This window comes from Camelina sativa, chromosome 5, assembly GCF_000633955.1.
Source record: "Camelina sativa cultivar DH55 chromosome 5, Cs, whole genome shotgun sequence".
In the NCBI taxonomy this organism is placed as follows: domain Eukaryota; kingdom Viridiplantae; phylum Streptophyta; class Magnoliopsida; order Brassicales; family Brassicaceae; genus Camelina; species Camelina sativa.
The window spans coordinates 17,701,586-17,723,625 of NC_025689.1; the positions used below are offsets into that span (position 1 = coordinate 17,701,586).

Genomic DNA, 22,040 nt, shown 5'->3' on the forward strand with positions numbered 1-22,040 from the left:
GGAACTTGCTTTCAAATCTAAGGATGGTGACTCCAACACTGACATAACTAGGAGTGGTCTGTTTTTCCTCCACTATTCTTTGTCCTTAATTCGGCTGCCATTTTCTAATTTCCTTTTGATATGGGTCTGATAGGATGTTCTTTTCATGTAGATGCTGCAGCAAATGATGTTGAGGCTTCTGGAGAACACAATAGGCCTGACACAAGCTCACCTGATTGGAATAAGAGAAATGACAGAAGAAGCAGAGAAAGAAGTGAAAAGGAGCAAGAAATGGATAGATACGAGAGGGAGGCTGAGCGAGAACGGGCAAGGAAAGAGAGAGAGCAAAGGAGAAAACTTGAGGATGCAGAGCGTGCTTACCAGGCTCGTCTTCGACAATGGGAACGTCAAGAAAGAGAAAAGGAGAAAGAACGACAGTACGAGAAGGAGAAAGAGAAAGATAAAGAGCGTAAGAGGAAAAAGGAAATCCGCTATGAGGAAGAGGAGGATGAAGAGGATGATGAATCAAGAAGAAGATGGCATAGGGGTCATTAGATGAGAGAAGAAGACGGCGACAAAGAGAAAAGGAGGATGACTTGGCTGATAGATTGAAAGAAGAGGAAGAGGTTGCTGAGGCGAAGAGGAGTGCCGAGGAGCAAAAGTTGCAGCAACAGCAATTAGATGCCTTAAGGCTCCTNAACACAATTTAACCAAACCGCTGACTTAAAGGTTGTTGAAAGTTTTGCCTCATGTTCCCCAATTATGATTATGTAAAATTGAGATTTACTGTAGTTTTATCAACTTTGAACTTGATGCCAACTGACGGCAGCAAGCATTTCTAGCGACTGATTGCTCCTTGGTCTTGTTTTTGAGGTATTGCAATTCTTTCAAATTACACCTTCCGTTACTTTTTCCACATGTTTCTCTTTTCTTTTCCTTCCTGTGGTCAAGCTGCTAACAGTTGAAATAAAGCATTTGTGATGGGTAATAATAGTTTTTATAAGTTTCATATGGTCATGAGATGACGGGAGTTTTAATATTACTGAATCTCAAATCCAACATTTATCAGCTGATTATAGATTCTTACCTATTTGAAGTTGCCCTATGAGGTATGACTACTTATTGTGGTAATAATGACTACGATACTGGTGCTATCTTCTCAATGTGTCCTTCAGGTTCTCTGTTCAGCTGGGTGGTATTTGTACTGCCTCTGGTGTTCATATCTAATTTGCTCTAGTTTGTGGTAACAATACAAAATGAATTTTCAATTCTGCTTCTTGATTACTTTGATTTATTTATGCCAATGCTGCTGTTTGGAGTATTACAATGTTAAACATTTATTGATGAATTTGTAGAGTCTTGTTTTTGTTTATGCAGGGCTTCTCCGGTATCCTTCTCCATATCCAACAATGGTTCGTCCTGGGTTTATTATGCGCCCGCCTGGTACAATCGGTGCTGTTCAACTAGCACCACGACCTGCTGTCCCAGGAATGCTTGGTCTCCGTCCCATAATGATGCCTCCTATGGTCAGACCACCCTCTCTTCCTTTCGTAGCACCTGCAGAAAAGCCCCAGACTACAATTTACATTGGCAAGATAGCAACCGTAGAAAATGAATTTATGATGTCTATTCTTGAGGTTTGTTTTCTGCTTGCAATCTGTATTTTCCTCTTCTACTGCTTTTAAGGGTGTTTATGATCGAGGCACCTACGTCCATCTCTTTTGCTATACAGTATAGAAGAATTGATTTTGTCAATTTTGTCCTGCAGTTTTGTGGCCATGTCAAAAGCTGTTTACGTGCGGAAGATCCTACCACCAAGAAACCTAAAGGTTTTGGATTCTACGAATTTGAATCAGCTGAAGGGATTCTCCGTGCAATACGCCTACTGACCAAACGTACTATAGATGGACAAGAGCTTTTGGTAATTGTGTAGTTCTCTTCTCATTTCAAAATATGTTTATGTTTTCCTAGTAGACGCACTTATGTATCAACGAAGATCTATATATGCTTCTACGGTATTCTTTTAACTTTATTCTCCTTTTTGTCTATATGGCCGGTAGGTTAATGTTAATCAAGCAACAAAGGAATATTTGTTAAAATATGTTGAGAAGAAAATAGAGACTGCAAATAAAGCCAAGGAAAGTCAAGCTGTAGGAACCGAAGAGAACCAAGCTGAAGGTTCTGAGAGTGAGCGAGAAAAACTGGAGAGTGCTGAAAATGAGACAGGGAAGGATGGAGAACCAAAGACTAAAGAAAACATCGATATTGCAAATTCGGCGGTCCTAACTGACGATGAAAGGGAAGCAGACAGAGAGGCTATGGAAAAGATTGAAAGTGCTATTGAAGAAAGGTTAAAGTCCAACCCTCTGCCTCCACCACCCCCACCACCACCTGCTGATGGTTCAGGAATGGAACTTGCTTTCAAATCTAAGGATGGTGACTCCAACACTGACATAACTAGGAGTGGTCTGTTTTTCCTCCACTATTCTTTGTCCTTAATTCGGCTGCCATTTTCTAATTTCCTTTTGATATGGGTCTGATGGGATGTTCTTTCCATGTAGATGCTGCAGCAAATGATGTTGAGGCTTCTGGAGAACACAATAGGCCTGACACAAGCTCACCTGATTGGAATAAGAGAAATGACCGAAGAAGCAGAGAAAGAAGTGAAAAGGAGCAAGAAATGGATAGATACGAGAGGGAGGCTGAGCGAGAACGAGCAAGGAAAGAGAGAGAGCAAAGGAGGAAACTTGAGGATGCAGAGCGTGCTTACCAGGCTCGTCTTCGACAATGGGAACGCCAAGAAAGAGAAAAGGAGAAGGAACGACAGTACGAGAAGGAGAAAGAGAAAGATAAAGAGCGTAAAAGGAAAAAGGAAATCCGCTATGAAGAAGAGGAGGATGAAGAGGATGATGAATCAAGAAGAAGATGGCATAGGGGTCATTAGATGAGAGAAGAAGACGGCGACAAAGAGAAAAGGAGGATGACTTGGCTGATAGATTGAAAGAAGAGGAAGAGGTTGCTGAGGCGAAGAGGAGTGCCGAGGAGCAAAAGTTGCAGCAACAGCAATTAGATGCCTTAAGGCTCCTATCTGGACAGGCAGCTATTGGAAGCGAAACAGTTCAGACATCACCTATTGAAAACGATCATATCCCAACTCTCCAAACTGTCAGTGAATCTGTCCATGAGCACCATGCAGCANTTTCCACATGTTTCTCTTTTCTTTTCCTTCCTGTGGTCAAGCTGCTAACAGTTGAAATAAAGCATTTGTGATGGGTAATAATAGTTTTTATAAGTTTCATATGGTCATGAGATGACGGGAGTTTTAATATTACTGAATCTCAAATCCAACATTTATCAGCTGATTATAGATTCTTACCTATTTGAAGTTGCCCTATGAGGTATGACTACTTATTGTGGTAATAATGACTACGATACTGGTGCTATCTTCTCAATGTGTCCTTCAGGTTCTCTGTTCAGCTGGGTGGTATTTGTACTGCCTCTGGTGTTCATATCTAATTTGCTCTAGTTTGTGGTAACAATACAAAATGAATTTTCAATTCTGCTTCTTGATTATTTTGATTTATTTATGCCAATGCTGCTGTTTGGAGTATTACAAATGTAAACATGTATTGATGAATTTGTAGAGTCATGTTTTTGTTTATGCAGGGCTTCTCCGTTATCCTTCTCCATATCCAACAATGGTTCGTCCTGGGTTTATTATGCGCCCGCCTGGTACAATCGCTGTTCAACTAGCACCACGACCTGCTGTTCCAGGAATGCTTGGTCTCCGTCCCATAATGATGCCTCCTATGGTCAGACCACCCTCTCTTCCTTACGTAACACCTGCAGAAAAGCCCCAGACTACAATTTACATTGGCAAGATAGCAACCATAGAAAATGAATTTATGATGTCTATTCTTGAGGTTTGTTTTCTGCTTGCAATCTGTATTTTCCTCTTCTGCTGCTTTTAAGGGTGTTTATGTTCGAGGCACTTACGTCCATCTCTTTTGCTATACACTATAGAAGAATTGATTTTGTCAATTTTGTCCTGCAGTTTTGTGGCCATGTCAAAAGCTGTTTACGTGCGGAAGATCCTACCACCAAGAAACCTAAAGGTTTTGGATTCTACGAATTTGAATCAGCTGAAGGGATTCTCCGTGCAATACGCCTACTGACCCAACGTACTATAGATGGACAAGAGCTTTTGGTAATTGTTTAGTTCTCTTCTCATTTAAAATATGTTTATGTTTCTCCAAGCAGATGTATCAACCAAGATCTATATATGCTTCTACGGTATTCTTTTAACTCTATTCTCATTTTTTTTCTATATGGCCGGTAGGTTAATGTTAATCAAGCAACAAAGGAATATTTGTTAAAATATGTTGAGAAGAAAATAGAGACTGCAAATAAAGCCAAGGAAAGTCAAACTGTAGGAACCGAAGAGAACCAAGCTGAAGGTTCTGAGAGTGAGCGAGAAAAACTTGAGAGTGCTGAGAATGAGACAGGGAAGGATGGAGAACCAAAGAAAGAAAACATCGATATTGCAAATTCTGCGGTCCTAACTGACGATGAAAGGGAAGCAGACAGAGAGGCTATGGAAAAGATTGAAAGTGCAATTGAAGAAAGGTTAAAGTCCAACCCTCTGCCTCCACCACCCCCACCACCACCTGCTGATGGTTCAGGCATGGAACTTGCTTTCAAATCTAAGGATGGTGACTCCAACACTGACATAACTAGGAGTGGTCTGTTTTTCCTCCACTATTCTTTGTCCTTAATTCGGCTGCCATTTTCTAATTTCCTTTTGATATGGGTCTGATAGGATGTTCTTTTCATGTAGATGCTGCAGCAAATGATGTTGAGGCTTCTGGAGAACACAATAGGCCTGACACAAGCTCACCTGATTGGAATAAGAGAAATGACAGAAGAAGCAGAGAAAGAAGTGAAAAGGAGCAAGAAATGGATAGATACGAGAGGGAGGCTGAGCGAGAACGGGCAAGGAAAGAGAGAGAGCAAAGGAGAAAACTTGAGGATGCAGAGCGTGCTTACCAGGCTCGTCTTCGACAATGGGAACGTCAAGAAAGAGAAAAGGAGAAAGAACGACAGTACGAGAAGGAGAAAGAGAAAGATAAAGAGCGTAAGAGGAAAAAGGAAATCCGCTATGAGGAAGAGGAGGATGAAGAGGATGATGAATCAAGAAGAAGATGGCATAGGGGTTCATTAGATGAGAGAAGAAGACGGCGACAAAGAGAAAAGGAGGATGACTTGGCTGATAGATTGAAAGAAGAGGAAGAGGTTGCTGAGGCGAAGAGGAGTGCCGAGGAGCAAAAGTTGCAGCAACAGCAATTAGATGCCTTAAGGCTCATATCTGGACAGGCAGCTATTGGAAGCGAAACAGTTCAGACATCACCTATTGAAAACGATCATATCCCAACTCTCCAAACTGTCAGTGAATCTGTCCATGAGCACCATGCAGCAGGTAAGGATTCTCTCTTGTCTTGTCCTTTTTATCGTTCTCCTTCTTTTCTGTCTCTCTTTCTGATGTCTCCCTTTGCCAATTGTAGATTGTGAACAAAATGGTTCTGGTAATGAATCCATGGTTATTGATAATAATAGTGGATCAGAGGCACATGCTCCCTCAAAAAAATTAGGATTTGGGCTTGTGGGATCTGGAAAGCGGACATCAGTACCTTCTGTTTTCTATGAGGAGGATGAAGACGAAGCTCATAAGGATAAAAAGATGAAACCTTTAGTTCCTATAGATTACTCAACCGAGGAACAGGAAGCCGTGGCCCATGGTGGTTCAGGGAATACACCACCTCATTTGGCTTTAGCTGCTGANCTTTGATTTATTTATGCCAATGCTGCTGTTTGGAGTATTACAATGTTAAACATTTATTGATGAATTTGTAGAGTCTTGTTTTTGTTTATGCAGGGCTTCTCCGGTATCCTTCTCCATATCCAACAATGGTTCGTCCTGGGTTTATTATGCGCCCGCCTGGTACAATCGGTGCTGTTCAACTAGCACCACGACCTGCTGTCCCAGGAATGCTTGGTCTCCGTCCCATAATGATGCCTCCTATGGTCAGACCACCCTCTCTTCCTTTCGTAGCACCTGCAGAAAAGCCCCAGACTACAATTTACATTGGCAAGATAGCAACCGTAGAAAATGAATTTATGATGTCTATTCTTGAGGTTTGTTTTCTGCTTGCAATCTGTATTTTCCTCTTCTACTGCTTTTAAGGGTGTTTATGATCGAGGCACCTACGTCCATCTCTTTTGCTATACAGTATAGAAGAATTGATTTTGTCAATTTTGTCCTGCAGTTTTGTGGCCATGTCAAAAGCTGTTTACGTGCGGAAGATCCTACCACCAAGAAACCTAAAGGTTTTGGATTCTACGAATTTGAATCAGCTGAAGGAATTCTCCGTGCAATACGCCTACTGACCAAACGTACTATAGATGGACAAGAGCTTTTGGTAATTGTGTAGTTCTCTTCTCATTTCAAAATATGTTTATGTTTTCCTAGTAGACGCACTTATGTATCAACGAAGATCTATATATGCTTCTACGGTATTCTTTTAACTTTATTCTCCTTTTTGTCTATATGGCCGGTAGGTTAATGTTAATCAAGCAACAAAGGAATATTTGTTAAAATATGTTGAGAAGAAAATAGAGACTGCAAATAAAGCCAAGGAAAGTCAAGCTGTAGGAACCGAAGAGAACCAAGCTGAAGGTTCTGAGAGTGAGCGAGAAAAACTGGAGAGTGCTGAAAATGAGACAGGGAAGGATGGAGAACCAAAGACTAAAGAAAACATCGATATTGCAAATTCGGCGGTCCTAACTGACGATGAAAGGGAAGCAGACAGAGAGGCTATGGAAAAGATTGAAAGTGCTATTGAAGAAAGGTTAAAGTCCAACCCTCTGCCTCCACCACCCCCACCACCACCTGCTGATGGTTCAGGAATGGAACTTGCTTTCAAATCTAAGGATGGTGACTCCAACACTGACATAACTAGGAGTGGTCTGTTTTTCCTCCACTATTCTTTGTCCTTAATTCGGCTGCCATTTTCTAATTTCCTTTTGATATGGGTCTGATGGGATGTTCTTTCCATGTAGATGCTGCAGCAAATGATGTTGAGGCTTCTGGAGAACACAATAGGCCTGACACAAGCTCACCTGATTGGAATAAGAGAAATGACCGAAGAAGCAGAGAAAGAAGTGAAAAGGAGCAAGAAATGGATAGATACGAGAGGGAGGCTGAGCGAGAACGAGCAAGGAAAGAGAGAGAGCAAAGGAGGAAACTTGAGGATGCAGAGCGTGCTTACCAGGCTCGTCTTCGACAATGGGAACGCCAAGAAAGAGAAAAGGAGAAGGAACGACAGTACGAGAAGGAGAAAGAGAAAGATAAAGAGCGTAAAAGGAAAAAGGAAATCCGCTATGAAGAAGAGGAGGATGAAGAGGATGATGAATCAAGAAGAAGATGGCATAGGGGTCATTAGATGAGAGAAGAAGACGGCGACAAAGAGAAAAGGAGGATGACTTGGCTGATAGATTGAAAGAAGAGGAAGAGGTTGCTGAGGCGAAGAGGAGTGCCGAGGAGCAAAAGTTGCAGCAACAGCAATTAGATGCCTTAAGGCTCCTATCTGGACAGGCAGCTATTGGAAGCGAAACAGTTCAGACATCACCTATTGAAAACGATCATAACCCAACTCTCCAAACTGTCAGTGAATCTGTCCATGAGCACCATGCAGCAGGTAAGGATTCTCTCTTGTCTTGTCCTTTTTATCGTTCTCCTCTTTTCTGTCTCTCTTTCTGATGTCTCCCTTTGCCAATTGTAGATTGTGAACAAAATGGTTCTGGTAATGAATCCATGGCTATTGATAGTAATAGTGGATCAGAGGCACATGCTCCCTCAAAAAAATTAGGATTTGGGCTTGTGGGATCTGGAAAGCGGACATCTGTACCTTCTGTTTTCTATGAGGAGGATGAAGACGAAGCTCATAAGGATAAAAAGATGAAACCTTTAGTTCCTATAGATTACTCAACCGAGGAACAGGAAGCCGTGGCCCATGGTGGTTCAGGGAATACACCCCCTCATTTGGCTTTAGCTGCTGAATTTGCAAAACGAATTTCGAGTACTAATCCCAAGGAGGAAACAACAGAAACCGAAAAACAAAGGAGTAGACGTTCTCATGATAAGGCAAGCCACCGGGACAGAGACAGGGACAGGGAAAGGGATAGAGACAGAGACAGAGTCAGGGACCGAGGTGATGGGCATAGTGGTCCAACTAAAGACGCTAAAGAGCCTGGAAAAACAAAGATACCTGATACCAAGTTTCTGGATGCAAAACAATTGATAGATACGATCCCAAAGACAAAGGAAGACTTATTTTCATACGAGATAAACTGGGCTATGTATGACAAGGTAAGCCTAAATCTCATTTCTCATTCCACTTTTACTAAGATCAGTGATCCCTTATATGATCGCCTTGCTTGTGACTTGTGAGTTTGTTTTGGTGCTCATGTTTTCTCCTTTTTCTTTAATTGAAAAGCACCAATTGCACGAGAGAATGAGGCCGTGGATATCAAAGAAAATCATGGAGTTTCTAGGAGAAGAGGAAGCGACGCTGGTAGATTTCATCGTGTCAAACACTCAACAGCACGTGAAAGCGTCTCAGATGCTTGAGCTGTTGCAATCGATTCTTGACGAAGAAGCTGAGATGTTTGTGCTGAAGATGTGGAGAATGCTTATATTTGAGATCAAGCGGGTCGAAGCTGGAGTCCCGGTAAAATCCAAAGCCTGAAACTTTTCTTTAAAGATTTTTCCTCCTATGTTGTTTCATATCCCTATTTTTTTCGAAGTCTTCTTGTCCTTGGATTTAAAAACGAATCGCCATGTTTACAAGCTTAGCAAAAGAAGAGATTGAAACAAGAAAAAACACAAGATATACATTCTAGTTCACAGAATAAATATTTGCACCACTTAGTTTAAAGTTCTGTTGTTCTTCTCTTTAGTAGGTTTTTGACCCCCCCCAAAAAAGTCTACTATGAAGCTTTTGTCTTCTCAATTTTCTTTATTCTTGTTCACTTGGTATATGAAAACTAGTTTATTTTATTTGGGGCATCATTTTAAATTATAAAATAAGATGATAATGGAAACAGATTTATAAAATATATAGGACAAGTATTGATTCTGATGACAAGGACTTGTATTATTCAGTGTCTTTGGAAACTAGAAACTGATTACATTTATTAGCTCTTTGGGTTATTAAAAAATCCCAGAGCTAAAACTATACAAGTAAGAATATATGTGTACGTATAGTAAATAGTTTTCTAGTAATTCCTAAATCTATAAAAACAAAAAAATGAAGTTATCTTTTAACTCTTCGATAAAAAAAGCTCAAAGAGTTACTACTACTGTGTCTGTATAAACCAAATCACCAGGCGTGTACGAACCGTTCTCTTCCTAAAACCGGTTCAACCGTACCGGCTTTCCTCTCCTGAAACTCGTGTATCATTTTAATAAGCGCGCTTGCCTTTNGGAGAGTGCTGAAAATGAGACAGGGAAGGATGGAGAACCAAAGACTAAAGAAAACATCGATATTGCAAATTCGGCGGTCCTAACTGACGATGAAAGGGAAGCAGACAGAGAGGCTATGGAAAAGATTGAAAGTGCTATTGAAGAAAGGTTAAAGTCCAACCCTCTGCCTCCACCACCCCCACCACCACCTGCTGATGGTTCAGGAATGGAACTTGCTTTCAAATCTAAGGATGGTGACTCCAACACTGACATAACTAGGAGTGGTCTGTTTTTCCTCCACTATTCTTTGTCCTTAATTCGGCTGCCATTTTCTAATTTCCTTTTGATATGGGTCTGATAGGATGTTCTTTTCATGTAGATGCTGCAGCAAATGATGTTGAGGCTTCTGGAGAACACAATAGGCCTGACACAAGCTCACCTGATTGGAATAAGAGAAATGACCGAAGAAGCAGAGAAAGAAGTGAAAAGGAGCAAGAAATGGATAGATACGAGAGGGAGGCTGAGCGAGAACGAGCAAGGAAAGAGAGAGAGCAAAGGAGGAAACTTGAGGATGCAGAGCGTGCTTACCAGGCTCGTCTTCGACAATGGGAACGCCAAGAAAGAGAAAAGGAGAAGGAACGACAGTACGAGAAGGAGAAAGAGAAAGATAAAGAGCGTAAAAGGAAAAAGGAAATCCGCTATGAAGAAGAGGAGGATGAAGAGGATGATGAATCAAGAAGAAGATGGCATAGGGGTCATTAGATGAGAGAAGAAGACGGCGACAAAGAGAAAAGGAGGATGACTTGGCTGATAGATTGAAAGAAGAGGAAGAGGTTGCTGAGGCGAAGAGGAGTGCCGAGGAGCAAAAGTTGCAGCAACAGCAATTAGATGCCTTAAGGCTCCTATCTGGACAGGCAGCTATTGGAAGCGAAACAGTTCAGACATCACCTATTGAAAACGATCATAACCCAACTCTCCAAACTGTCAGTGAATCTGTCCATGAGCACCATGCAGCAGGTAAGGATTCTCTCTTGTCTTGTCCTTTTTATCGTTCTCCTCTTTTCTGTCTCTCTTTCTGATGTCTCCCTTTGCCAATTGTAGATTGTGAACAAAATGGTTCTGGTAATGAATCCATGGCTATTGATAGTAATAGTGGATCAGAGGCACATGCTCCCTCAAAAAAATTAGGATTTGGGCTTGTGGGATCTGGAAAGCGGACATCTGTACCTTCTGTTTTCTATGAGGAGGATGAAGACGAAGCTCATAAGGATAAAAAGATGAAACCTTTAGTTCCTATAGATTACTCAACCGAGGAACAGGAAGCCGTGGCCCATGGTGGTTCAGGGAATACACCCCCTCATTTGGCTTTAGCTGCTGAATTTGCAAAACGAATTTCGAGTACTAATCCCAAGGAGGAAACAACAGAAACCGAAAAACAAAGGAGTAGACGTTCTCATGATAAGGCAAGCCACCGGGACAGAGACAGGGACAGGGAAAGGGATAGAGACAGAGACAGAGTCAGGGACCGAGGTGATGGGCATAGTGGTCCAACTAAAGACGCTAAAGAGCCTGGAAAAACAAAGATACCTGATACCAAGTTTCTGGATGCAAAACAATTGATAGATACGATCCCAAAGACAAAGGAAGACTTATTTTCATACGAGATAAACTGGGCTATGTATGACAAGGTAAGCCTAAATCTCATTTCTCATTCCACTTTTACTAAGATCAGTGATCCCTTATATGATTACTTGTTGCCTTGCTTGTGACTTGTGAGTTTGTTTTGGTGCTCACATGTTTTCTCCTTTTTCTTTAATTGAAAAGCACCAATTGCACGAGAGAATGAGGCCATGGATATCAAAGAAAATCATGGAGTTTCTAGGAGAAGAGGAAGCGACGCTGGTAGATTTCATCGTGTCAAACACTCAACAGCACGTGAAAGCGTCTCAGATGCTTGAGCTGTTGCAATCGATTCTTGACGAAGAAGCTGAGATGTTTGTGCTGAAGATGTGGAGAATGCTTATATTTGAGATCAAGCGGGTCGAAGCTGGAGTCCCGGTAAAATCCAAAGCCTGAAACTTTTCTTTAAAGATTTTTCCTCCTATGTTGTTTCATATCCCTATTTTTTTCGAAGTCTTCTTGTCCTTGGATTTAAAAACGAATCGCCATGTTTACAAGCTTAGCAAAAGAAGAGATTGAAACAAGAAAAAACACAAGATATACATTCTAGTTCACAGAATAAATATTTGCACCACTTAGTTTAAAGTTCTGTTGTTCTTCTCTTTAGTAGGTTTTTGACCCCCCCCAAAAAAGTCTACTATGAAGCTTTTGTCTTCTCAATTTTCTTTATTCTTGTTCACTTGGTATATGAAAACTAGTTTATTTTATTTGGGGCATCATTTTAAATTATAAAATAAGATGATAATGGAAACAGATTTATAAAATATATAGGACAAGTATTGATTCTGATGACAAGGACTTGTATTATTCAGTGTCTTTGGAAACTAGAAACTGATTACATTTATTAGCTCTTTGGGTTATTAAAAAATCCCAGAGCTAAAACTATACAAGTAAGAATATATGTGTACGTATAGTAAATAGTTTTCTAGTAATTCCTAAATCTATAAAAACAAAAAAATGAAGTTATCTTTTAACTCTTCGATAAAAAAAGCTCAAAGAGTTACTACTACTGTGTCTGTATAAACCAAATCACCAGGCGTGTACGAACCGTTCTCTTCCTAAAACCGGTTCAACCGTACCGGCTTTCCTCTCCTGAAACTCGTGTATCATTTTAATAAGCGCGCTTGCCTTTTTCCCACTTCCAAACTCGCCGTTACTTGACGCCGTGTAAAGCGACCCCATAACAGACGGATTCTTAGCCAAAGACCCAACGACGTCACTTCCTCCGTTATGACACAGATTCAAAAGCAGAGCAACGCAGTGCTGCTTCGTCGCCGGCGAAACCTCCGACGAACCCAAAATCTTAACCGCGAGTTTCAATCCTCCACGACGGAGCACAGAAATCATCCCGTCTGGATACTCGGCCATTTTCGCTAGAATCGCCATCGAATCCGCCGTGACCCCGTCGCTAACCTCGTCAGATTTCAATAGATCGAGAAGAACGGGAACAGATCCGGCGGCGAGAACACGCCAGTGATTCTCAGGTTGGTTCATCAACAAACTCCGAATCGCGATCAACGCGTTGCGTTTCGCCGAATCGCTGAAATCGCAGCCCTTAACGATTCTCACCAGTCCCGAAATCGAACCTGAGATCTCTCCGATCAATCTACTGTAATCTCCGATAGAAGATAGATAAAACAACGCAGCCGCTGCGTATTGTCTACTCTCTCTTCTCGCACCACCATCGTTTAAAACCTCCACGATCAGCCTCAATCCACCACCGTCGTCTCCGGCTATTCGAGTTTTTCCGGCGGTATCTTTAGACAAATTCATAATTCCAGCCATGGCGTTTTCTTGAACCCTCGGATCTTCAGAACGAAGAATCTTCATCAACGAGTCCACAACACCAGCTTCCACCAAACAAGCTCTGTTAAAACTACTCGTCTTGGTGAGAATTCGAATCTCTACTAAAGCTTTCACCATCTCTTCTTCATCTCCGTTGATCAATTCTCCGGCGAGGAACTCCGCGGTTAGTTTCCCGGCTTCTTCCGCCGCTAAACTCTCCGCTACAGCCACCTTCTTCTTCCCCTTTTGACCCAAAACTACGCCGTTTTGCTTGCAGTAGCTTTGGATCACTTGCTTGACTGAGAAGTTATCTACCAACACAGTACTAACCAGGTTTTTACCGGTCTTAGGGCACGTGATGTTACCGGAGGAGAACCACTTGGTGATTGAGCTCCGATCATACGTGTGTCCTGTTTCTAAAACCACAGGATCACTCATAATCTCTAGAGAAATCGGACAACGAAGATCATCGATGTTTAAACCACGAATCATCATCAAATCCTCTTCTACTTCATCTTCGTCCTCAACTTCATCATCAACATCAATGCCTCGAAGTATCACACATCTACAATAGCATATGAATCCCATTAAACTACTTAGAAGCTCGATTTCGATTTTACTCTTCTTCCCTGCGGAGATCTCTTCACGTAAAAAATCGACTTCTTTGACGCAATCTCTCCATTTTCTAACACCAATGTGATCAAGAACTCGGAGTATCTCATCCGAGTTCGGGTTGATTCTATTCTCGAACAGATTAAAGAACCAATGAACAGAGTCTATAGCCAGTTTGTCGTCTCGGTCAGGTCTCGCTTCTGATTTACGGGTCTGACGCATGACTAGATAGATTAGCTCGTTGACTTCTCCAGGTAACTCAACAGACTCGACTGGAAACGTGTCGAGGCTAGTGGATATGGATCGGATCAAGGCCCGGAAATGAGCTGAGACTTGACCGGAGTTCATCAACATATATAGCTTAGCTCCCTCTCGTGTACAGTCTTCTAAAAGGAACTTGAGTTTCTGGAAGATGACGTGTAGCTCCGAAAGGCTCAAGATTACTGAACGACGACTCGCTGAGATTGACCCGAACCGGATTTGAACCCGGAGTTCTTCCAAGAAGATGACAAGAGATTGGATATGTCGTAGAGTTTCTTTAACACTTCGTTTGTTGGTTGAGAAGTGTTTTGATTTGAAGCTTAGAATCTCGCCGGAGATTTGTAATAGTGAGTCGAGGAGAGTGGTTACGGAGATGGATTCGCATGGATTCACTGCCGGAAAAGTTAGAATCCGACGACCTGACCCGGTTTGTGTATGTATCATTTTGATAAAAGATTTGAGGATAACTAAAGATAGTTTCTCTAAGTCTTATTTTGAGGTTGTGTTATGTTTTAGTGATTGTGATGATGATATATACCACTTGGTGAGGTTTTGAACTTTCTACAAATTTGCGACACGTGAAGAGGTTTGACTCGTTGAGAATTCTAAGGTCTGTAATCGCTACGTGGTGTCGGACTTTTGTGACACGTGAAGAGGTATGATTCGTTGATAGATTTAAGGGTCTGTTAATCTGCCACTTGGTATACCGTGGCGATGAAGTGTGAGAGGGACCAAGTTTGTCGTGAGGGTGAAGGGTGTACCGTGCATGGAGGTAGCCGACAATTTCTATGATGCTTCTGATATTTTATTTCATAATTCAATTATTATACTATTCTGTTAGTTTAGATAAACATGAATTTCATTTGATTGATGGATCCAATGATGTGTGATTTATTAATTTTTAGTGGAGACTTTTAGGATGTTATTGGATGAAAAAATTATTAAGGCTTTTATAATTGTTCTTGAAGGAGAGGTTTTTAAATTGTGATGTTTTTATTATTTTGTGTTTAAGACCAATGTAAGTGAAATGAACTTAGATATTTTTTTATATAATATGCGAGTAATTAATAAGATGTTTTTATTTTTTTATGCAATTTAATAGAAAGCCTTTTTCAAAAAAAAATAAAAAAAATTAATAAGATGTTCCTTTGTGATATTGATATAAACTTGATAATTTGTACACTGGTTTTAGACACTGTTTTGAATAAAGAAATTTACTGGTTCTTTATTTATTTTATTGATGTAACACGACTCGAGAGGATGTTGCTATAGTAGAGTTGTCTCTTTTGAGTTTTGAGTCGCCTCTCTTTTTCATTTTCTATTGTTTTTTTTTTTTTTCTTCTGGGGTCAGATAAGAGTTTTCAAGAAACATTGGACGGTGCAGTTTACATAGAAAAATCAAACGTATAATAATAATTTAGAGGACCCATCGTGATGATATTTTTATTGTTTGCCTATCTGTTTTTTTTTTTTTTTGTAAATCAATTATCTCTCATTTATTTCAATTAAAACAAAATATATAACAGATAAAATGAGACTGTTGTGAAAAAAAAACACCACACTTTTGTAAAGCCCACTACATAATATAGTAAAATAAAATAACATGTTGATATTAATTAAAAAAACACTAAACAAAATTTATTCAAAATGCCAATTTATTTCAAAAAAAAACTCTTTTCTTTTCAATTGTTAAAAAGTAAATAGACTTTGCTTTGAATTATCTGAGAAGCATTTTTTTACAATAATAGTTTTAATCCGTAGTACACAACGGAACCAGTTATTTGTGATTAACAAATTTTCGATTTAAAAAATCGGTTACTACTCCTTAATTGTACAAAAGAAAAAGAGAGAAAAACTAAATTTTCCTTTTGTATTTGTTTGTTGATTTTGTTGATTTTGTTTTCTGTATAAGATTTGTATAATTGTATTTTGACTTTTATTTTTACGATTTAACCTGCAGCATACTGTGGGACAATTTGATTTTTTACATAGTATAAATTTTAATCAACTTAGTTAGATATGTCTATTAATCTAATATTTATAGTGTTAACAAAATAATGAAATGATATTTTACCCTGTAGAACCGGATTAATGATATTTTAACTTTTTAAAAGTTTAAATTTTTTAAAATAAAGAACATGAGTAAACCAAATAAAATTGATAAATTTGAATGCATGAGAAATCAAGTTCCTCGTTCATTCGTATTCGGAATCATCTTGACTTTTTTATAGTATGACTCTAAACTATTGACATATTTTTTCAAGCGATATGGGGCATTTGTATACATATTTTTTTTTGTATTCATCGATTGAGTAATATATTATGTCCATTTTTTAGAAAAATGAATCACATCATATGCAGAAGAAAATCACAAAATTTATTAAGTAGATGTATTATATAATAATTCAAAATAATTTATATATAAGATAAAATAAAAGTGAAAGGTGAATCATATTTTTTTGGTTGAATTAGATAGAGAGATTTATGAAATTATATCACACTGGAAAAAAAAATTCATGTAATTAAGTATAACTAAAACGCTAAATTATCAAATGTACTTCAAAAATGTTAATATAAATAAAAAACAACATGTGGGTAAAATTAACTTTAAAATATCATTAACTAGTTAATAAAATTTGATATATATTATTTGACAAGTCTTTCTATAATATTTTTTTTTATGGAAAAGTACCTGCTAGAAAAAAAAAAAGGAAATGAAATCATTAGATTGTGTTAGAGTCAGAGATAGAAAAAAGATACAAACAAAATATTAGGTTAATATTAGGCCCGCACGAGAGCTCCGATCCACAACCGCTTCAACTCTTCCTAGATTGTGTAACGACTAACGATCGTCGTCGTGGTGGTCATCGCCGGGATATGGACTTAATCAGCTCCTTGCCGGATGCGATACTCCAACATATCCTCTTCTTTGTTCCGACGCAACTCGCCATCACAACTTCTATCTTGTCTAGACGATGGAGGCATGTATGGTCTGATACACCTTCTCTTTCCTTTGATGATAGTTATGGGCCGCCAGTGCATGCTGCTTGGATAAACGAAACCCTAACTCGCTACACAGCTCCCAAGATGATCAAGTTTCATCTCAACACCAGGATGAATCCCACTGTTTCCAGCATGAACAGGTGGATCCAGTTCGCCATGTCCCGCAACGTGGAGAATCTATCCCTCTGCGTCGGTATTGTTGGTGATTATAAATATAGTATTCCTGATTTCTTCTGGACCAGTTCGTCTATCAAGCAACTCAACTTTGAGTTACCATATTCTTATATCATTCCCTCATGTTCTGTATCTTGGACATCGCTAAAGAAGTTGTCCTTGTCTAACTGTTATCTCTCCGATGAATCTCTTGCTAAGATTCTATGTGGTTGTCCGATTCTCGAAAGCTTAAAATTGAATCATTGTCTACATCTTAGCGTTCTTGATCTCAGCAAATCGCTGGGCGTGAGAACAATAGAAATAGCCTGCACCGGTTTTGTGTCGGGGCCAATGCAGATTGTGGCACCACATGTCCATTCTCTCAGATTGCACAACTTTAAGCCACCATGTGCTTTAGTAGATGTCTCGTCTTTAACTGAAGCTAGAGTGGACGTTTCCTGTCACTCAGTTCGAGAGACATTGATTGCTTATCTATTTCAATTCCTTCGTGAAATGCTAGAGAAGTTGCAGAATGCAGAGAAGCTTACTTTTGGGTGCAACATTCTTCAGGTAGGTTTTAGGATCTAACGTCTACAACTCTCTTACTTTACTACTGTTGGTTCACAGTTAATGTGTGCCGATGAATTAGTTTTCATGAGGCCTGTATAAGTTTATGAATGGTACTAATAAATATTTTGTTTTGTCGTTCACTATCTATTATGCTAGCTTTGATTCTTGAGACAGAGATCTTTCAGTGTGTTATTCCTGGTATAGAAAGACTGTTGCAAAACTCACCTAATTTAAAGACGGTGACAGTTCATGCAAACACATAGGTTCGTATATTTACCATAAACTTCTTCTTTTATTTTCATTGAGCCTCCTTTGTAACTATCATCGAGTTCGAATAATCCAAGAATCATGTTTTTTTTTTTTTTTTTTTTTTTTTTTTTTTTTTTNTTCTGTTGTGAAGAACTATTGTGACGACTGCGTGGGCGTGGGAGGTTGGAGATCAAAAGATGGAGCCTCTTGGAATAGATCCCACTGGGAATTAGAGTCGAAGCGCGTGGCTTCATTTGTGAAACTTGTGCTTAAAAACGCAAATGCATTAGACAAGATGGTTCTACAGTTATACGGAGATTACCCTAGGTTTAAGTTTGAAGAGTTGGTTCAAACACTTCCTCACAACAATACTATCTCCATTGTGCTCTCAACCAGGCAGAATGGCACACATCATATGAGTGGTGAATCATAGGGTTTAGTCTTGAGTCTTGATGACCATCTTACATGAAACGTCAATTAATTAATATAATATACAGTGTTTTTTTTTGTTTTTTACTTACACATTGGATCTGAACCTGGTTAATGACACAATGGCCATCTTAGTAAACAATATTAGACTGCAAGTTTTAAGCACAATTTCATCACATTTTTCAAATTAAAAATCTAATTTATTTTCAATTTTTATAAGCTTTCCATTGTTGTATAAAATTCCACTTTTGGTGTGGTTCTACTTGAGATGGATAAAGAAACAGCCTGCGATAACACGAGAGAAGACCAAAGTATATCACTGGATGTGGATCCAGGTTATATAATAAGTAATAATTGTTTGAAGAGAGCGGTTGGATTTGCAATGGTTTTTAAGATTATTGTTGGTTTGATTTGGTTATCAAACTCGATTAATATGTTTTGTAGGATTTTTGTGAACTCATCAACACAATTTAACCGAACACGTAAACCATTTTGATCCATTAAAATAATTAACTAACTAAAACAAACCCTAAGTAATATATATATGGCGGACAACAGCTTGCTCTAGGCCTAGGCATTCGGATTCTGGCTTGGATCCGGGTTCGGGTTTTCGGGTTTGGAGTTATAAAACCCGTTCGGGTATTCTCTATTATCGGGTCGGGTTCGGTTCGGTTAGCATCGGGTTCGGTTAATTTCGGGTAATACCCGAAACCGATATAAAGATCAGATAACCAATGGTGTTTGGTTATTTTAAACTGAATTGCATAGAAAACCCATAATAAACCCGATAGAAATCTGAATCCAATAAAGACATAACTACAAACATAAAAACATAGAGAAGAAAGAGTAAAAGAGATAGAAATCTGAATCCAATAAAGAGTTTCATGACATTAATCCAATAAACGTAGAAAGAGTAGTAGAATAGAAGGACATAAAATCAAAGAGAAGAAAGATATAAAACTAAAGAGTAAATTGACCAAAACCAAAGAGTATGATAGATCGTTCAAATAGAAGAGAGAATGTGACTAAGAGATTGAAACTAAAAATTCTTGAAGAATCTTGAAGATAAATTTCCAACTGTCCCTGTGAAATATAATGTGAATTACATCAGTATTCAATAGCAAGAACCAAAAAATGTGACATGCGATTAGATGAAACTCACCAATTAAAACCATAGTCATCTTGTTGACAAAAAAAACAAAAAAAAAACAATCGAACATGTAGCAAACATTACAGCAAATTAACATTCAAAAAATCTTTGTGTGAAGATATAATTACAGATTATGATTGAACAAGAAGAAGAAGCATAGACTAACTACAAAAAAAAAAAAAAAAAACCAAAACATTACAGATTACAAACAAAAAAACGATTGAATAAGAGGATAAAAACAATCAAACATGCAGCAAACTTTGCTGAGCAAAATAACATTCAGAAAATCTTGTGAAGACATAATTACAGATTATGATTGAACAAGAAGAAGAAGAAAAGTACCTGTGATTGCCTCCGAGGATTTTCAGACGGCGGAGAAGATGATATTGGAGATTTAGGGTTTCCAGTTTGAAGAATTGGGTCTTATATCGATTGAATGGTTTTTGGAAAAGGGAAGTTGAATCTAGCTATGGCGGTGGGTGAATCAAAATCAAATCGGCAATGGAAAGGAAGAAAGGGGATTAGGGATTTGTAATATTCTATTGCTAATGTGTATATATGTTCGGGTGTATTCAGTTTAATATCGGGTATCGGATATTACCCGATCGGGTACGGATATCCGATTTAGTAAAAGATAGAAACCGATCGGATATTATCACTAACCCGTACCCGTACCGAACCGGTTACTTCGGGTCGGATTCGGGTTCGGAATTCGGGTATGGGTAATATGCCCAGGCCTAGCTTGCTCGACAGCCGCTTCACATACCTCTACGCAACGATCATCGCCAGAGTACGGACTTAATCAGCTCCATGCCCGATGTGATCCTCCAACATATCCTCTTCTTTGTTCCGACGAAACTCGCCATCAAAACTTCTGTCTTGTCAAAACAATGGAGGCATGGCATGTATGGTCCGATACACCTGGTCTCTCCATTGATGATTATAAACTTGATGGTGATGCAATAAACGAAACGTTAACTCGCTACACAGCTTCCAAGATGATCAAGTTTCATCTAAGAAGCTGCATGATCAAGCACACTGTATCCAACATGGACAGGTGGATCGAGTTCGCCATGTCCCACAACGTGGAGGATCTATCCCTCTTTGTCGATTTTGTTCATGGTTATAACATTCCTGATATATTCTACATCAGTTCCCCTGTTAAGCAACTCTGCCTTATGTTACCGTATTTTCATGACTCTCAAATGCTCTGTATCTTAGACATCTTAGAAGAAGCTGTCCTTGTGGTATTGTTATCTCGCAGATGACTCTATTGCTAAGATTCTATATGGATGTCCGGTTCTCGAAAGCTTAAAAATTGAATCACTCCAAACAACTTGAGGTTCTTGATCTCAGAAAATCGCTGCGCCTGAGAACATTAGAGATAATGGGGTCAGGAAAAACGCAGATTGTGGCACCACATATCCATTGTCTCACATTGCGAAGCTCTCAGTCACCATTTACTTTAGTTGATGTCTCATCTTTAACTGAAGCTAAACTGAACATTGGAATACAAGCCAGCGTCATGGATGGTTTACATAATGTCACAGTGTCAATGACTAAAATGCTAAAGAAGTTGGAGAATGCAAAGAGGCTTAGTTTTGGGGGAAGCTTTCTTCTGATATGTTTTGAGACCATTCTTGCATTCTCAAATATTGTCTTTAACTCTTTCTTACTTACTTTACTTATGTTGGTTATGAGGCTGTATAAGCAAATTTACGAATGGTATTAATTAATATGTGTTTTGGTGTTCACTATATCTCTTATGTTAGATTTTATCTCTTGCAACTTGCAAGGCGAGGTTTGTGGTGTTACTTTTCCAATGTTCAAGATAAAAGCTTTGACTCTTGATACAGAAATCTTCCAGTATGTTATTCCTGGTATAGAAAGACTTTTGCAAAACTCACCTGATTTAAAGATGGTGACAGTTGGTGAAGTACGCAACAGCTTACAGGTATGTAATTACCATGACCTTCTTTTATTAGTGTTTCCTTGGCCTCCCTTCTAACTATCATCGAGTTCGAATAATCATAGGACCATTGTTTTTTTTTTTTTTCTGTTGAGTAGAGTATGTGTTTGGAGAAATACGTGGACTTCCAAGGCTTGAATCGGGATCAACGTTGGAATAGATACCCTCAGGATTTAGAGTCAAAGCACGTGGCTTCATTTGTGGAACTTGTGCTTAAAATTACGAAGACATTAGACAAGATGGTCGTACTGTTAAGTGATTACCGTAGGTTTAACTTTAAAGAGCGGGTGCAAACACTTTCTCACAACAATAATGTCTCCATTGTGCTCTCAACCACGCGGGCGACATTATATGACTGTTGAATCGTAGGGTTTAGTAGAGTCTTAATGAACATTTTACATCGACGGTGATTTTTTTCTTGTTTTCACTCACATCTTATCAGATTAGCATTTTGTAATTGAAACGATGGCGATATCAGTAACCTTCTCTATTTGTAAGATTAATCATCACATTTGTCGAATAACATGAATAAGATCTAATTATTTGCAAGTTTTAAGTTTTCATCTAATAATAACCAAACCAGTCAATTTATGTTGGAGAGAGTTTTAAAAGCAACTGATTACGTCTGAAGTTGCAATGGCTTGCGTGAACCTAAGGAATCCGTGTATGCTGAAGATAGA

At 39.0% G+C, this 22,040-nt stretch overlaps 4 protein-coding genes, 2 long non-coding RNA genes and 2 pseudogenes across 7 annotated transcripts; 6 read left to right on the forward strand and 2 right to left on the reverse strand.

Annotated features, from left to right (window-relative positions):
• LOC104787138 lies at nt 1-375 on the forward strand. The gene is made up of 2 exons (XR_767796.2): nt 1-56; nt 161-375. It is a non-coding gene; the product is annotated as an uncharacterized LOC104787138 (long non-coding RNA).
• Nucleotides 1-11,772, forward strand: part of LOC109133105 — a 21,903-nt pseudogene extending 10,131 nt beyond the window's left edge.
• On the forward strand, nt 3,188-5,824 carry LOC104787139 (RNA-binding protein 25-like). The gene is made up of 6 exons (XM_019245144.1): nt 3,188-3,511; nt 3,646-3,902; nt 4,034-4,186; nt 4,319-4,721; nt 4,817-5,455; nt 5,541-5,824. Exons 2-6 carry the CDS (start codon nt 3,678-3,680, stop codon nt 5,822-5,824), a joined length of 1,704 nt encoding a protein of 567 aa, XP_019100689.1. The 5' UTR covers nt 3,188-3,511; nt 3,646-3,677.
• LOC104787137 (RNA-binding protein 25) lies at nt 5,912-8,980 on the forward strand (the record flags this gene model as incomplete). Its single annotated transcript, XM_010512658.2, is given in 7 exon segments — nt 5,912-6,171; nt 6,303-6,455; nt 6,595-7,000; nt 7,096-7,467; nt 7,470-7,733; nt 7,818-8,404; nt 8,532-8,980. Coding segments are annotated over 7 exon segments (2,294 nt in total), but the record flags the coding sequence as incomplete, so codon positions are not given.
• On the reverse strand, nt 9,167-14,353 carry LOC104787136 (U-box domain-containing protein 19). Of its 2 annotated transcripts, XM_010512657.1 has the most exons (2): nt 12,308-14,353; nt 9,167-9,515 (listed from the first exon to the last, which is right to left on the reverse strand). In XM_010512657.1, exons 1-2 carry the CDS (start codon nt 14,279-14,281, stop codon nt 9,417-9,419), a joined length of 2,073 nt encoding a protein of 690 aa, XP_010510959.1. In that variant the 5' UTR covers nt 14,282-14,353; the 3' UTR covers nt 9,167-9,416. The 2 variants fall into 2 exon arrangements, with proteins under 2 accessions (XP_010510959.1, XP_010510958.1); XM_010512656.1 differs by lacking the exon at nt 9,167-9,515 and having other exon boundaries at nt 11,959-14,353.
• On the forward strand, nt 16,715-18,245 carry LOC104789352 (putative F-box/LRR-repeat protein At3g18150). The gene is made up of 2 exons (XM_010515067.1): nt 16,715-17,563; nt 17,964-18,245. The coding sequence occupies exons 1-2, from the start codon at nt 16,715-16,717 to the stop codon at nt 18,243-18,245; spliced, it is 1,131 nt and encodes a 376-aa protein (XP_010513369.1).
• Nucleotides 19,098-19,942, reverse strand: LOC104787140. The gene is made up of 2 exons (XR_767797.2): nt 19,734-19,942; nt 19,098-19,324 (listed from the first exon to the last, which is right to left on the reverse strand). It is a non-coding gene; the product is annotated as an uncharacterized LOC104787140 (long non-coding RNA).
• Nucleotides 19,950-21,722, forward strand: LOC109132869 (annotated as a pseudogene).

Excerpts from the sequence above, each read along its gene's own strand:
- LOC104787136 (XM_010512657.1), bottom strand. The coding sequence starts at position 14,281 with ATGATACATACACAAACCGGGTCAGGTCGTCGGATTCTAACTTTTCCG.
- LOC104789352 (XM_010515067.1), top strand. The coding sequence starts at position 16,715 with ATGGACTTAATCAGCTCCTTGCCGGATGCGATACTCCAACATATCCTC. Across the intron at positions 17,564-17,963 it reads TTGGGTGCAACATTCTTCAG|AACTATTGTGACGACTGCGT; the intron begins GTAGGTTTTAGG and ends TCTGTTGTGAAG.